Here is a 14213-nt window from a genome sequence, read left to right on the forward strand (position 1 = left end):
GCTGCCTGGCGAGAGGCCAGAGGGTGAGGCCTGCAAGGCCCATGAGGCCTGCGCCTCCCCCTCTGCGCCTTTGCCCCTGCTCAGCTGCTTCACATCTTCTCTTCTCTCTTTTTTTTCTGTTTTCCCATTCTTAAATACGTTATCGCAGAGGTGTTATCACGGGACATTCTGCTACCAATCGGCTCGGCCTTGGCCAGCAGCAGGTCCGCCCTAGGCCTGGCCAAGTCCCCTGAACAAAGGGGAGCGACTTCTAGCAGTTTCCTACAGAAGCTACCACCTTAGGCCCCCCCTCACTAAACAAAACCACGACAGCCATGCAAGGGCAGCACCTCTGCCACAGCTGGATTGTGTCAGGACTACAGGGTCTTGAAAAAGACAAGGGTAGAGTCTTTTTTTCTCTCTTCAAAAAAAAAGAGATGAATCTTACCTCTAAGTAATTGAATTACTAAAAGTGACATATTGAGAACATATTCAATCCCAGGTCAAAACGAACTACTCATGTCACTTTTCCAAGCCCAAAACCAGAAAACAAGGCCTTCTAAGACATAGAATCATAGAACTTTTAAGGTTGGAAAAGACCTTTAAGATCAAGTCCACTCAACAACCTAGCACCACCATGTCAGAGGGCTGGAGCACCTCTCCTATAAGGACAAGCTGAAAGAATTGGGGCTTCTCAGCCTGGAGAAGAGAAGGCTCCGGGGAGATCTTACAGCGGCCTTCCAGTACCTCAAGGGGGCCTACAGGAAAGATGGGGAGAAACTCTTCAGCAGGGCCTCTTGTGATAGGTAGTGGTTTTAAAATAGAGGTAGATTCGGATTAGACAGAAAAAATTTTTTACACTGAGGGTGGTAGAACACTGGAACACATTGCCCAGAGAGGTGGTGGATGTCCCATCCCTGGAAACATTCAGGTCCAAGTTGGACGGGGCTCTGAGCAACCTGATCTTGCTGGAGATATCCCTGCTCCTTGCAGTGGGGGTTGGACTGCATGATCTTTAAAGGTCCCTTCCAACCCAAACTATTCTATGATTCTATTCTATGTCCACTAAACCATGTCCTGAAAGTGCCATGTCTACATGCCCTTTGAACACCTCCAGGGATGGTGATTCCACCACTTCCTTTGGCAGCCTGTTCCAGTGCCTGACCGCTCTTTCAGTAAAGAAATGTTTCCTAATATCCAACCTAAACCTCCCAAAAACATCTGAGCCTACGCTGAATTCTGTGCTTGTAGAGCCCCGATGCTCTCAGATAGTAACCTTCAGCTTCACACGGGAATGCGCTGCAGAAGGATTCGGGAATGCTTCCAGGCAGGGACAAGTTGCAGCCACTGCGGCATGGTCCATCCCAGGCATTCCAGTAATTAAAGGCCAACCCCTTGTTCTGCAGCACAAAGTATCTACGACGGATTACAATGTTTTACAACAAAATTTTGGTTTTAGCCCCTTGACCTTCTCTTTGCATACCTTTCTCCACATTCACACAGGGTAAAACTACTGATTTTTAAGTGAAAGCTGACATATTTGTACAACCAGATACTCATGACTTAAAGCCGTAAGAAACAAGGGAGCCCCACGAGCTTGGTTTCCTACGCATGTGCTTCCCAAATCCCCAAAATTCCTCCGCCACAAAACCCAGCCCAGGGCGGCTCCAGCCCTCGCGTAATGCCGCTCAGACACGGACTGGCCCCCGCGGGCCCCACCGAGGCTGAGACGCTCCCCGCCCGCCCACACGGGGACACCGCCGCGCCGCCCGCGAACAGCACCCCGCCACGCAACCCGGGGGCGCAGCGGCGCGGCACGGCTCGGCACGGCACGGCACGGCTCGGCACGGCCCCGCCCCGCCCCACCCCGCTCGCGCCACACGCCCCGCCCCCCCCGCCGACCAAAACATTGACACGTGCGCACCGATTCCCCCCCAATCTCCACCTTTCCCCTCCCGCCTCCTCCTCACGTGACGCGCCTGCCGGTGACGCCACCTCTCGCTTTTGCCAATGGGGAAAGGAGCTGCCGGGTAGCAACAAGCGCGGCGACCGGCGGCCAATCAACGGGGCGGGGGCGGAGCACAGCCCCATGTTACTTCCGTCAATAGCCCCGCGGCTTGGGCCCAGCGCGCCAGCGCGCGCGGACGAGGGCGTTGGGGCGGTCGCGCGCTGCGGGTGAGCGGTGCTGCTGTGAGGTGAGGGCGGGGGGCGCCTGGCTGGGGAGGGGGGCGGGCCGGGCCGGACCGATTCGGTTGTGAGAAGGGGAGCGCAATGAGGGCCTAAGCGTACAAGGGAGGCGGGGGGAGAGGGGTGCTAGGACTGTATATGGGGGAGCCCACAGGCCCGGGGGTTTGCGGCTGAGTGTGGACAGAGTGGGCCGGCACGGCCTGAGGGGTTTGGGATGGGGCCTTAGGGACGTGTATAGTTTGGGGCACGGTGTTAGGGTCAGGGTGGGTGTCGGACTAGGAATGAGGGGGCTTGGGGGAGGCGTCTGGAGCCTGCCTGGGGGAGTGGGGTGCTGGGATATCGATAGGCTGCGTGAGGGTGGGAGAAGCCTAGGGTAGGCAGCTCATTTGGAGAGGAGGAGCGCTTGTGCCTGTTGGGAATGGAGAAATGCACTAAAATTGTTGTGTGGGAAAACAACAGTCAGAATAGGGGTGGGCAAGAGCAAAACTGAGGAGCTGGCGAATCATTGTCTTGCGGAAGTGTGAGGCTTGGTTTGAGACAGTCGTGTGGTATGAAAAACATGGGGCGGGATGAAGTCTGTAAGCAGACTCTGACCTCTGAGTCACAGAGGCTGACTGGGCTGGCCCCGAGAAGAAGGTAGACCTGAAGTCATCTACCTGTAGTGAGGGTGTAAAGGAGTGGTTTCTAGTGAAAGTTGAGCTGCTGGAAATACTTTGTTAGTGTGCTAAAGGAGGAGATACATGTGTTGTTGGATTGTTAGGAAACAGGAGAACCTTGCCTGTTCCCATTATGTTGGCAACAGTCTCGCTACTGAGTAACAAGAATGGTTTGGTTCATAGTTAAATGTTCTTAAGTATAGGAATATATAGACAGAAGCGATCTCTAGTACAGTGGCAGAGTAATAGGATGACTTGCTGCAATTCCGATTGGCTTTGCAGTGATGTTTGCTCATGTGACGAGTTATCTGCCTCACAGAAAGCAGAACTCCCTTACAAGTGCAAGGATATCTAGAGCAGTTACAGTAATCTCAAGCTGTACTAAGCTGGCATACACAGCCCTCCTATTCTGTGCTTCTTTCTGGTCATTATTCTTTCCTCAGTCCTTTTTTTTACCCCCTCTCCTGAGGAAAAGGTATATGATGCAACGTGAAGAACTTTTGTTCTTATTTGTTTTTAGGAGTAAGTTAAATGTGATCAATGTCATGTCTTAAACACTTGTTCTTTGCAGATGACCACATTCCTTTCCCAGTCCTTTTTTTTTTTTTTTTTTTCTTTAAAGAACCTTGTTCCACTGCATTTTCCCCAAAATCTAAGTCTAGGGAGATCATCTTTTGTTGTGGTGAAAGTTTTAACAAGTAAACAGTTGCTTGCTATTACTGAAGGTATACTACTTAAAGTATGCAGGAACCCATGAAGGCAAGGTCTGGTCTGGAAGCCAGAGGGAAGCTTTAGGGCAGTGCTGTGCTGGGAAGCAAAGTCTGAATGGAGGCAGAGCAAAAGCATGAATCTTCATACTTGTCCGGGCAGTCATACTGTATGATCACCTCTCATATGAGATTTGTAGGAGAGATGTTTGTGATGCACTGCAGCTTTTTAAAACTTGGTCATTTACTTCTAAACAACAATCAAATCTAAACTTCAATCCTACTGGAATTGAGAAGCAGTGGGATTTTTTTTTTTTCCCCCTAGCTGCATATGGACTGTTACTAAAAGAATACTCTTACATTTCTGACTCCATGAGCTACAACTTTTGAGCATGAGTACAGGTCATTTTGTGGAATTGCTACTGGTGGATGCAGTCTTATCTGGTGCAGTAGTGAAATTGTCTCGGGCTAAGATTATCTGTTTCTTTGGGGGGAAAAAAAAGAATAAATAGGTCAATATGCACTAGCCTCCCAGATTTTGGTAATCTTCTGCAAATGTTTAAGAATTTTAAAGAATTTAAAGTAATCTGTGATTTTTCTAATAGCTTTTTTTTTTTTCATAGAATGATAATGAATTGAGTATATCATATGTATATAGAAATCATTCATGTCTCTGTGAGCTTTTTGTCTTAAGTATGGATGAGGCTCTGAGCAACCTGATCTAGTTGGAGATGTCCCTGCTCCTTGCAGGGGGGTTGGACTAGGTGACCTTTGAAGGTCCCTTCCAACCCTAACCATTCTATGATTCTGTGATTCCTGATACCATTGTTATTTTGAAAACACTTAATGTAAGTGTTCTGTCATTCCCCCTCAAAAAAAAAAATATTCTGTGTTGAAACTTTGTAGTGAAAGACCATCGCTTTTCAGGTTGTAAAGGTCTGGAAAGTAGTCTGGTTTAGAGCATGTAACAATAGAAGCATGTCATTTTAAATGCCAGTACAGCTCTGTGACAGTGTGCTTCCCGGGGGAGACTGATAACAACACAATAGCCAAGGGCTGATTTGTGGTGATGTGCTCACCTAGCCACAGTGGTGGTCAGTGTTCAACTCATGCCAAATTTGGAAGAAACTAACATCTACAGTTGGTATGCAAATAAGACTATGAATCAATTATCTTACTCCATAAATGGTGAGCAGGCCAAGAGGCCTTTGAGCTCTCCCGCACAGCAGCGGGCTGCGTGTCAGGATCTCCCCTTCAGTAGGGACGCCTCTCAAGGCTACTCCTGGAGGCTGAGAGATTCCTTGTTGCAACAGATTCTTGGTAAGTGATTTGGGAATAAGATTGCTGAAACTTTGTAAGCTTAGCTAAGTGATATACAGGATTGATTGTGTGCATGTAGTCCTTTAGACATAAACTGTTGGCCAAGCCTGGGACTAGGATTGGATCGAGCCGCACCTGGATTCCTCTCTGAGAAGGAGTTTAGAAAGCAAGGGAGTCCTTTCTGAATCTCATGACTCAATGGGAGGGTGTCCCTGACAGTTTTATGTGATCCTGTTCTCTGTGCAGTAAATCCATTGTGCCTTGCCATCGCATCTTGTTAAACCACTGTCACGTTTACTATCGAACTTTGTTAAATCACTGGTTTATATTGATAAAGTGCATTGCTGCTTCTCTGTTGCAAGTGAAGTCCATCACTCTCACTCTGTCCATGTCAGCTCCCCAGGAGGAAGTTATATGTAGCACTTACACGGGTGGCCTGATACTTTGAAACTGTAAGGATTTTTTCCAAAGTGTAAGAATTTATGAAGCATGCTAGGCATCCTATTCTGTAAATTAGGATTAGCTTTGAACTTCAGCTACTTCCATCCACTTGAACAAAATACTCCATATTTTCCTGTATTGTTTTCAGGAAGTTTTTTTAAATTTATCCTCTTTTTTTTTTTTTTTTTGTAACTTATCCTTTCTTAAAACTATACTCTACAGAGAACTTTCTTTCCTCAAGGTAATTTTTTTTTTTTATAATAAGGAAAAATAATGACAAGAAGTTTTGCAACTTTTCTTAATAATTTAATAATACACAGTCAATCTTCTTGCTGCTTATAGAGAAACCATGCCATTTTTGGGCCAAGACTGGAGATCTCCTGGATGGAGATGGGTTAAAACAGAAGATGGATGGAAACGATGTGAACTCTACAGTCCTGCACTTGAGGATGAGAATAATCAGCTGAATGATATCAGTCACACTGTGTAAGTTTAAAAAAAAAAGTGATTCTGCATGAGTTAATTGCAGGTGAGAAGGCAAAGATTGCAAGTGTTTGTGGTAGATTATATCATCTGCATATGCTAGAAGTATACAAATGCAACCATGTGTTTTGTTTAGTTAGGCAGATAGGAGACCCCTATGGAGATTTTGCCACTGCTCTGAGTGGCTCTCTCTTTTGGCACTGCTGTGAGTTGCTGATTTTAGGCATATAGATCCTATCTTATGTTGCGTGTCTTAAAAAACAATTTTAAAAATCCACTTAAAAAAACCCAGCCAAACAGAAAAAACCTGTCGGGCACTATTTGAAGATGAAAGTGATACCTATAAATTGCAAGTTGAACAGGCATATTGAAATGTTACCTGGTAGCGAATGAAGACTTTCTGCTGATTAGGTGTTGAATTAGGACTGTTTATGGCAGTCACATAATGGATTTGCTCCAAATACACAATTAATGGAACTTTTGTGGTAATTCTGTAACAGAATATATGACTGTGTGTGCTCCTGTAGAACAGATGAGAAAGATATTAGTTAAATAGAGTAATACTTGTGGCAGATGCCTGCAGACTGGTGTGATATAAATAGCTTTCTCCAAACAAATTTTTACTTAGTTTCTCCACCAAGAAGTAATTCTCAGGGATAGCATTCTTGGTCATAATTTCCAGCATAATGTGTTCATCATGAGAAAAGGGAACATTCAGTGTTTTGTTGTTAGTCCAGTAACTGATACAGTAGCTGATCTGATATAGAGGGAACTTACTGGCAAGCCAGGACTTGCTGTACTCATACACCTGTGTTTTCTGAATTTGTGAAAGAAACCTCAAGAGAGTTATCAAGCAGTGAAGAATTGTTATTAAGCTTATCTTGACTTACTGTTTTCTTCATGCTGTTTTTTGTGTTCATCTGTCACTGATATTATTTGGGCTTCTTTTTCCAAATAGTCTGGTCACAGTGGATACAAAAGACTGTGTTTGTCTGGAAGGGTGTTCAGTATGCCTCCAATGTAAAAATTGTCTTAAACGCCTTTGAAAAAATCTTTTATTCCCTCTTTCATATATCTTCAATAATATAGTTGACAAATTAAAGGAAATCTAATTTAATTTTTATAGCAACTTGCACAGTTACTGAATTATATTTTGTAGGTTGCTTTATTGAATATTGTTTGGCAAGTATGGTAGAAATTATCATTACTTTTGTGAATATCCTTAAGACTTTTGCTCTTCTGATCCTAATTATATGTTGAGATATATTTATCTTTTCTCCAGAGAGCAAGGTGAGGTATCTTTATTGCTGCTTCAAGCAGAAATGCTAGATTTTTTTTTTTCCTTAGTCTTGAAAGAACTTAGTATTGAATTCTGAAGTTGTCTTCCTAGATACAGATTTAAATCAACTGTTTTTGGAAAGATAGGAGTATTAAAGTTCAGGACTAAAATAGGTACATTAATTTGAAGGGACTGGCCATGAAATTCTCGAGGGCAGGGGTGGGAGGGGAGTTGTCATTAAAACTGAGGTGTTTCATGATTTGGGTTTCTTAAGCCAGCTTGGCAATTTGTCAGAATCCAAAACTCGGACCAACCTGGTCTGCAGCAGATACCCTCCTCTGTAGCAATTTCCCAGTTTCTTCCTACTTAGTGAAGTCAAACCACACCATATTCTGTAGCTCTGTTTTTTTTTGTTCTGTTTCTGTCTATTCAATTAAAAGTTTATATTGTCCAAATTTAGACTAAAGGATTCAAGGTGGTAATTCTTGGCAAAGTAGCACTACTTGGGAGTAATCTCACTACAACTTGAACTTTGGATGTATGACTACAACATGAACTCTGGATCTGTGAGTTAACCTTTGCTGCTGAACAGCAATTAATGTCTATTTGTGCAATACTATAGAACAATTTAGAGTGGAAAGCCTCTGGAGGTAATCTGGTCCAAACATGTACTCAAAGCAGGACCAGCTGAAGTCAGGTTGTTTAGGGCCTCGCCCGGCTGAGCTTTGTACATTTCCATGAATGGAGATTCTTCTCTCTGAGTTCCTGTTCCAAGTTCTGTTACCCTCACTGAGGTTTTTTGTTGTTGGTTTGGGGTTTTTTGTGTGGTTTTTTTGGTTGTGGTTTTTTTTTTTTGCTTCTCCCTTCCCCCCTCAGTCTAACGAGAATTCTTATCACAGATGGTGTCTGTTACCACTTGACTTCTTACTGCTCTAACCTTACAGTCTAGCTCTGTTCTTTTTACCATCATAGTAGATATTGGCAGTAATCAGGCTTCCCTCCACCACCACCTCTTCACACTGAACAGCTCTGTTCTCTTACCCTCATGTGTTGTGTGCTCCAGTACCTAATCACCTCAGTAACTCTCCACTGACTTGTTCCAGTATGCCAATGTTTTTATTGTACTGGAGAGCCCCAAACTAGAGACAGTATTCCAGAAGCAGTTTCTCATGCCAGAAAAATGGGGGTGATTACTTCTTTCAGTCTGCACGACTTCTGTTAACTCAGCCCAGGGTGCAGTTGGGTCTTTGCAACACAAGGGCACACTGCTGACCTGTGTTCAGCTTGTTATCCACCAGACCCCAGCTCCTTTCCTGAAAAACTGCTTCCTATCCAGTCTGTACCCAGCATATACCTGGGCATGGCGTTCTTCTATCCCACATGCAGGGCTTTGTATTTAGGTACAGCACTGTATTGTGTCTTGCTGGCTGGTTCTCTGTACCATCTTAAGCTATTAGGAAACAATTTGTGTATATTGAGTAGACAGCTCAGTGGAGGACATCTGCTAACATGATATAGCACTGAGTAAAGAGGAGGCTTGATAAAATATAGTAAACAACACATAAGTACTTATGTCTCTTTTTAGACTGTCCTATGAATAGGGATGAAGGTATATGCTAATCTGTCTGTCCTGTTTTATTTATTTTCAGTCATTAAATGAAGTAATATTTTTCCACCAAACTATTCTGTAGAAATCTGTGCTAAATGCAATACTTATTGTATTCCAGGGAGCAGTTTTAAAAATAAATAAATTCAAGCTATATAGTCAACTGAAACTCTTTTTGCTATTACTTGGATTCTTTTCTGGGAGAGAAAGTACAGATAGAGTTACTTGCCAAACTATTTCTTTTATCAGTTACAAATAGTTTCCCTTCAGAAATTAAAAATATCTACTTGCAAACAGATTCAGAAACAAACCTTCAAGACATGTACATAACTTGCATAAATTCGTGAATAGGTTTTTATTAAAATAGAGTTTTTTACCTTCTTATTCAATTAGTCATCCAGTGCCTTGGTGAATCCAGCTGGTGAATTAAAAATAGTGGACCTGATGATAACCATCCTTGAACAAACATAATCACTTGTGCAGGAACAATTTAAATGATTTTGAATAATGTTTGAATAGTTGCATTTTAAATTAGTTCTATTTATGGAAACTGAGATGGAAAAAATTAGACCCTCAGTTCTGAGGCTCTTACTTATTTGGATAATGAATATTCTTGTATAAGCGAAGAGTGCCTTGTATTGAAGGTATACAGTAGCTGGAAATGTGGTTGGGGCGGTGCTCATTCAAGCTCTGTGGGCTGAATGCTGGCCACAGCTACCAGCAATTTGTACCTTTAAATTCTAGCACAGATAGATATTGTCAGTGCCTCTGTCCTTGAAGCTTGGTGTGGGAGAGAAAACAGCACTGCCTTACAGAATTGTATGTAAATACCTCTCAGTAGCCTGTGACTTAGGAGCAAAGCTGTCTTTATGGTTTCCTTTTGAGGTAAAAGAAGGAGAGAATCAGACTAATAAGATTTTCATGATGATGATATTCCTTTTCTGTGTATGTTAGGCTCATACGAACTACTTGGGCTGACAGGGTAGTTATTTGAGTCTGTGGTGTCTCTTACCTAATTCTGTAAGTGGCATACGGTATTCACAGAAGTGGTTTTGACAGTGGATAGAAGTCTTTGGATTTTAATCTAGTCTTAGATAATTTTGGCATTTGACAAATGTATCTTAAGTATATTGTTATTTGGTGCAGGCACTTACCTCAGGATTTTCCATGCATGGTCAAGCTGTAAATGGCTTTGAGTATCTTCTAAAACACTCATTGTGTCTCTGCAGGTAACTGCATGACTTAAGGGAATTCCTTCCTCCATGAGAAAAGAAGCAAGGGGATGAGGGAGAACAGTTGCGTTGCTGATAGCCCTGTCAAGTTTTCCAGCATTTTAAGTGTCATACCCAAAAAGCTATTTGAAGACTGTTATGAAATTACTTTTTTTAAAAAGCTGCAATTCTTGCATTCTTTACGTAGGATATTGTAGTTCTAAGGATACCAGGTACTTTGCTTTTAGGAGCTTTAGAATAATTTTTTAATGAAGTGCATCATCAAGACAAAGTAAGAGTAGCTGTAAATTGGCAGTATTATGTATGTATTTAAATCCTTCCAGGTGCACTCAGATGTTGTGTGCGGTATTATGGTGAAAACATTAAATTAAGGCTTCTGTTACACCATATGGCATGTGCAGCACTTGATTCGGTTTCTTGTATCTTAGGTTGGTGTTCGGAGGTGGGGGCAGGGGTTGCTTTTGGAAATGATGGGCCAACTTTGTTACTCATCAGCTAGTTTTCCAGATTTCTGGAAGGAAGACTAACAGTTAATGGGGAAGTGTCTGTATCTGTCCCATTCTTCTGATGTCTGTGTGACCCTTGCTTTCATTCTCAGTAAGAGACTTAAAGTTTGTCAAGAAAAATTGTGATAGTTGCAGATAAATAGGGAAAGATTTTCCACAAGAAGTGGAACAGAATGTGGGAAAATAAAGCCTCATATGAGAAGATCCTCAGGGGTTGATATTGAGGCCAGCCCTGTTTAACATGTTTGGCAACATAGTGTGCACCCTCAGCAAATTCACCAACAACACCAAGCTGTGTGGTGCAGTTTACATGCTGGAGGGAAGGGATGCTATCCAGAGGGACCTTGACAGGATGGAGAGGTGGGCCCATGGAAACCTCATGAAGTTCAACCAGGCCAAGTGCGAGGTCCTGCACATGGTTCAGGGCAATCTCAAGCACAACTACAGGCTGGGCAGAGAATGGATCGAGACCAGCCCTGAGGAGAAGGACCTGGTGGTACTGGTGAATGAGAAGCTCAACATGAGCAGGCAATGCACACTTGCAGCCCAGAAGGCCAACCACATCCTGGGCTGCATGAAAAGAAGCACAGCCAGCAGGTCAAGGGAAGTGATCTGCCCCTCTACTCTGCTCCAGTAAGACCCCACCTGGAGTACTGTGTCCAACTCTGGAGCCCCCAACATAAGAAGGATGTGTACTTGTTGGAGCAAGTCCAGAGGAGGGCCACGAAGAAGATCAGAGGTCTGGAGGACCTTTCCTATGAGGACAGGCTGAGAGAGTTGGGGCTGTTCAGCCTGGAGAAGAGGAGGCTTTGGGGAGACCTTATAGCAGTCTTCCAGTACCTCAAGGAGGCTTATAAGAAAGGCAAGGAGAAACTCTTCATCAGGGCCTGTTGGTATAGGATGAGGGGTAGTGGTTTTAAAATAGAGGGAGGTAAATTCAGACTTGATACCAGGAAAAAGTTTTTTACAATGAGGGTAGTGGAACACTATAACAGGTTGCTGAGAGAGGTGATGGAAGCCCCATTCCTGGAAACATTCAAGGCCAGGTTGAATGGGGCTGTGAGCAACCTGATCTGTTTGGAGATGTCCCTGCTTCTTGCAGGGGGCTTGGACTAGGTGACCTTTAAAGGTCCCTTCCAACCCTAACTAATCTATGATAACAGTCAAATCTGTCTTTTCTCTAAAATTACATAAAGAATTCTAGGAATGTCGCAATTCACAAATGTGAATTTGATTGTGGGACAAAGGTGTTTGAAATAGCCCTCTTCATCGTCACAATTCCTTGTATTAGTGGAATGTCCTTAAGCTGCCTTTCTTGTTTATCTGATACTTGAGGAAGTTTATATTGTTGGGGGGCAGGAGTGGGCTTCAAATCACTTCAGGTACTTACTGATCTAAATTGCCTTCTAGGGATGCTTCCTCTCCAGGAACAAAAGAAGGAATTGTGCCAGATTAAGCTTCCTTTGCTAAAGCTGGCCTTCAGGAATGCTGACTCCTCTCCTCTCCCCATTGCATGGGGTCAATAGGAATGGGCGTGTTTCTGTTCTGCCTTAATTATATTGCAGAGTATCGGGCCATATCTCTCTAGTCTTGTATCTGTTGTTAGGATGATAAAGACAGGCCTGGGAGCTTTGGCCTCTATTTCTGATTCTGTAGCAACTTTTCTGATTCTGCAGTAACTTCTCACATACTGTGGCGATGTAGTCAAAATGCTAAAACATAATTAACTTAATTATTTTAGTGAGCTTAAAAAGATATTTCCTTTACAGTAGCTTTGGAAAAAACCCTGATGGATTGGATTGTTACATAATCAAAATAATTTGTTAGTGTTGATATTCTGCTTTTGTCAGTTCCTTTTCTCCAAACTCTTCTGCTGTTTGACCAAATAGGATATCTGGCAATGTTGCATAGAGTATTGAAGCTGTTGAGTCTTTATCCTCTGCTTTAAAAACAGTAAAACGTTAACTAAAGTGCTCACCTTGTATTGAGTTCTGTCTGAATGGAGAGGTATGTTAGCTTTTTTCAGAGTTTAAACCTAAAATTAAAACAACTTTTTATTTTTTCTCAACTTGTGTATCTTTAAGTTGAGCTAGCATTTACTGATTAGACCAACTAAAAACCAAAGCTTTGCTAAAGTGTTGTTTAGTCATCCTTGTTAACAGATGGTTCAAGCCTGAAAATTTTAATTTTATAAAGTAGTAGCAATAAATTAATAAAATCTGAGGTTTGCTGCTTAATGCCCAAGTACAGGTTATTTTTTAATAAAAAGCTTATATTCTTCAGTTTTGCAATGTTCAGCTGTTGTTGGAGGAATTTGAAGGTCAGACTTATGTTGATAGATTCATCTGACAAATTCAGATTAAAAAATAATTAATGGGAAGGGTTTTGTGTACAGCTTTCTTGTCAAAGAATAATAATTGGGAAATAAAATAGTCCTACAGTTAAGCTTTGCTACCATGTGTCCTTAGTTATTGTGCTTACCTGGGCAAGACTGTGGCCTTCGTATGAACTATCTTCCTTCTCTGTGCTAAAAAAATGAACACCCATTCTTATGTATATGGCTGTTCCTTATAATCATCTGCAAAAATAGAAAGCAAAACTTCATGTAACTGTGTACACTTTCTGTAGCACAGGCAGTTTTAAATGACTTTTTAAAAGGTTAGTTTATCCAACAAAACTTTGAAAATAGCTGCTTTATATATATTCTAATATAGTTACACTTACAGTCTACATATACACTATATGTATAAAATTAGTGTAGTCCTCCGTGTTAGGTTACATAGTTACCTGTCAGAAGTGACATAGCTGATTGTCTCTGGAAGAGTGGAGGGTGGACCATGTAGTTCTTCACGCCATACAAATCATGTGTGAAATATTGTTGTAACACCTAAATTATGTACAGTGTTGTGATTCAGGCATTTGTTTAAAGAAAGACTTTTTGCTCCAAAGTTGATGGTAGGAAGAGAGATGTCTGTCTCTGCTGGCTTTCTGGCTGTGTGAGGATGTGCAGTAATTCTATCCTGACATTCACCTGCGTGCACAGTTTTTCAAGGCTTGTTCCATTTCAAATAATGAATTTTTGTACACTAGAGCTTTGCAGACAGCCAGCTATCCAGTTAGGACTGTCTCCTCAGTCCTTTCTAAATATCAGTAATGACTTACAAAATACATTTTAGGAAGATACCTTCATGTATTTAACCACTTTGACATAAAATTCAACCCCACTGGGAAGAAAAGAGCAGGACAGCTTCTGTCAGGATATGTTGTTGATCAGGTAGAGGAACATCATTAAAAAGATGATTTTTATTTTTTTCCTTCCCCCCAACGGGCAGACTTTAATACAGAGAATTATAAGCTGTATGCATCTTAAATATTTAATCACTGCTGCTTTAATTAGATGTGTCTATTTCAGCATCTTAACTGGTGATGATGAAGATGAAGAAATATACAGTACTGAAGATTGTGAGTTTGCAGCCAAGAAAAGAAAAAAAAATCACTTCAGGAATAACACAGATTCACAATGTAAGTCTGGTTTTTTTTTTTCATTTATTTTAGAAAACTCTTGTAGGTTCAGCAAAATCTTATAATAGCTATTCATTTGTATTCGTCTGTAGAGTAGCTTTCTGAGTTATCTTTACTCCTGTATTGGCAATGAACTCTGGTGTTGGAAGTGATACATCTTAACTATGGCATTGATCATCTGTTGCGTGACTTTTTTTCAAAGATCCAAAGCTCATTCACTTAGAATATTAATTTCTGAATAATAAATGTCTTCTGATACTAACCATTGTTTTGTGAGCTAGTTTTAGATTAAATT

General features: G+C 42.0%; 1 protein-coding gene across 2 annotated transcripts in view; it reads left to right on the plus strand.

The window, feature by feature from the left end:
* The first annotated feature begins 2067 nt into the window (after window positions 1-2067).
* The window catches only part of FBXO25 (F-box protein 25), a 35482-nt gene continuing 23336 nt past the window's right edge, over window positions 2068-14213 (plus strand). For both annotated transcript variants that reach the window (XM_086745246.1, XM_086745247.1), the window contains exons 1-3: window positions 2068-2174; window positions 5633-5776; window positions 13809-13918. In XM_086745246.1, the coding sequence (XP_086601372.1) occupies window positions 5640-5776; window positions 13809-13918 (247 nt within the window). In that variant the 5' untranslated portion in view covers window positions 2068-2174; window positions 5633-5639. The remainder of the gene's footprint in view (window positions 2175-5632; window positions 5777-13808; window positions 13919-14213) is intronic.

The sequence above is a fragment of the Chlamydotis macqueenii genome, chromosome 3, assembly GCF_036417535.1.
Source record: "Chlamydotis macqueenii isolate bChlMac1 chromosome 3, bChlMac1.mat, whole genome shotgun sequence".
NCBI lineage: Eukaryota > Metazoa > Chordata > Aves > Otidiformes > Otididae > Chlamydotis > Chlamydotis macqueenii.